Here is a 2,266-nt window from a genome sequence, read left to right as displayed (position 1 = left end):
AGGCACAAAAACACACCAAAAGAGGTGTCATAAAAACGTAATCAGACAGAATGGGCTTTTTGACTGAATATAAATAATTTCCAATCTCTCTTTCACAATTTGAGCAAAATACTCCATTTCACAGAGAAGACTCTTTGTTGCACTTAAAGTAAATATGTAGCATTTTATTCTGTATAGCATAAAGTCCACTTATAAATTACAGACAGCTAAAACAGACTATAAGTAACATAAGCTTATAGAGCCCCAGTAGGATGTAAAAAGAAACAATATACTGACTTCTTGACTTTTACCTGGGATTTGATGGCAAGTTTTAAAAAGGTGAGTGGTAAAAGTGTCTAATGTCCTTCATTATGAATGCATCAATAGCCAGCAGACTGGGACATAATTTATAAAAAAAGATGATTTTAAACCAAAATAACCTAGATTATAACAAAACAAAAACTCAAACAGAAGATAAGAACACTTTTCAGTTACATGCAACCAAAATTCCATTATCCAAATTAAAGTAATATCCCTATTAGTGATGATATATATATATATATAGAGAGAGAGAGAGAGAGAGACAAAACTATCATCATAAAATATGGCCAGAAGAAATATAAAAATGTCCTTAAGTTCTCCAAACTTGGTTCTAGAAAATATAACTCCCAGGGTAAATTTCATATCCAATGAAACACAACTAGACGTTCTTCATGTGAATTGCCAGCAAACTACCTCTAATCGTTCACTTTACTTTTCCACGGCCTGCAGTACTAGGTGTACTGTTCAGAAATCACTACAAAAGGTACAAGAACTTACAGACAAACATTTGCAAAAAAAAAAAAAAAAAAATGGACATGACTGCCTACTGTATTGACAGTTTCTTCCTATGTATTCTCCCGGGAATTCACAGGAATAGTTGGCAACCAGGTCTGTGCAAATTCCCCCGTTCTTACATGGATCCCTTTTATATTCGTTAATATCTAGAATAGACGAGACACATAAAAAATAAATAAATGAATAAAAAGAATGAAAGCTTTGATAAGGACTTGGACAATTACAAAGAACCTCATCCTGATTAAAATGCTTTAGCTGTTAGCGAATATCAGATTTTCCCTGTGAGGCTCAAACAAAGACACAGCTTCCCTGAAAACTAATAAATCAAAAGCTCTGGAGAACATTCATGCTGCAACACAGACTTAGCACAGATTCTGGTGTAAGGAACAAAAACAACCTGTGGAACCCTTCCTGTGGTTTTTAACAAATATTTTCTGACGTGTACTGTTTTGTTCTTGCAACGGTCTGTGAGGAGTTTGTGTTAAGACATTGTACAAGAGCTCTTGTTAAAAGTTTGATAATATCAGAGCACCCCTCCTTGAATCGCAACCTTAACGTGGTGGAGGGGTTTGAGTACCCGAATGAACCTAGGAGCTATGTTCTCGGGGGCTTAACGCCCCTGGTAGGGTCTCCCAAGGCAAACAGGTCCTAGGCGACGGATCAGACAAATAACGGTTCAAACCCCCCCCTTGATGAAGAAAATGAATCAATCAAAGAGGTTCACGTCGCCCGGATTGACGTCACCGGGGCCCCACCCTGGAGCCAGGCCCGGGGTTGGGGCTCGCAGGCGAGCGCCTGGTGGCCGGGTCCTTGCTCACGGGCCCAGCCCGAACAAGCGACGTGAGTCTGCTTTCTAGTGGGCCTACCACCCGCAGGAAGTCCCACAAGGGGCCGGTGCCTTGTGATTTGGGTGGCGGTTGTGGGTGGAGACCCCGACGGCCCAATCCCTGGACAACCACTCTGGCTATGGGGACATGGAATGTCACCACTCTGGGGGGAAAAGAGTCTGAGCTTGTGCGGGAGGTTGAACGATACCGACTAGATATAGACGGGCTCACCTCCACACACAGTCTGGGTTCTGGGACCGAACTCCTTGAGAGAGGCTGGACTCTTTTCTACTCTGGAGTTACTCGTGGTGAGAGACGGCGTGCTGGCGTAAGCTTACTTATAGCTACCCAGCTTGCCAGTCATGTGTTGGAGTTCTCCCCACTGAGCGAGAGGGTCGCTTCCCTGCGCCTTCGGGTCAGGGACAGGTGCCTCACTGTTGTTTCGGCCTACGGGCCGAATAGCAGTGTAGAATAGAGTAGAGTAGGGCTTTATTCATCCCCCTTGGGGGAAACATACTAGTACAGTAGCCAGTGGCAGTGCAGAAAAAGAGAGAAGAGGAGTTAACACAATAAATAGAGTAAAAAGAACTAAAAAGCAAAAAGCACTCTAAAATTAAAGTAAA

At 42.5% G+C, this 2,266-nt stretch overlaps 1 protein-coding gene across 1 annotated transcript in view; it reads right to left on the bottom strand.

The window, feature by feature from the left end:
* LOC103397082 (EGF-like repeat and discoidin I-like domain-containing protein 3) overlaps positions 1–2,266 on the bottom strand; it is a 100,355-nt gene that overhangs the window by 65,036 nt on the left and 33,053 nt on the right. The window contains exon 3 of the mRNA XM_008335327.1: positions 849–962. Coding sequence (XP_008333549.1) covers positions 849–962 — 114 coding nt within the window. The remainder of the gene's footprint in view (positions 1–848; positions 963–2,266) is intronic.

This window comes from Cynoglossus semilaevis, chromosome W, assembly GCF_000523025.1.
Source record: "Cynoglossus semilaevis isolate Cse_v1.0 chromosome W, Cse_v1.0, whole genome shotgun sequence".
Classification (NCBI taxonomy): Eukaryota; Metazoa; Chordata; class Actinopteri; order Pleuronectiformes; family Cynoglossidae; genus Cynoglossus; species Cynoglossus semilaevis.
The sequence above is the reverse complement of the archived record's forward strand: the minus strand, read 5'-3'. Positions and strand labels throughout refer to the sequence as shown.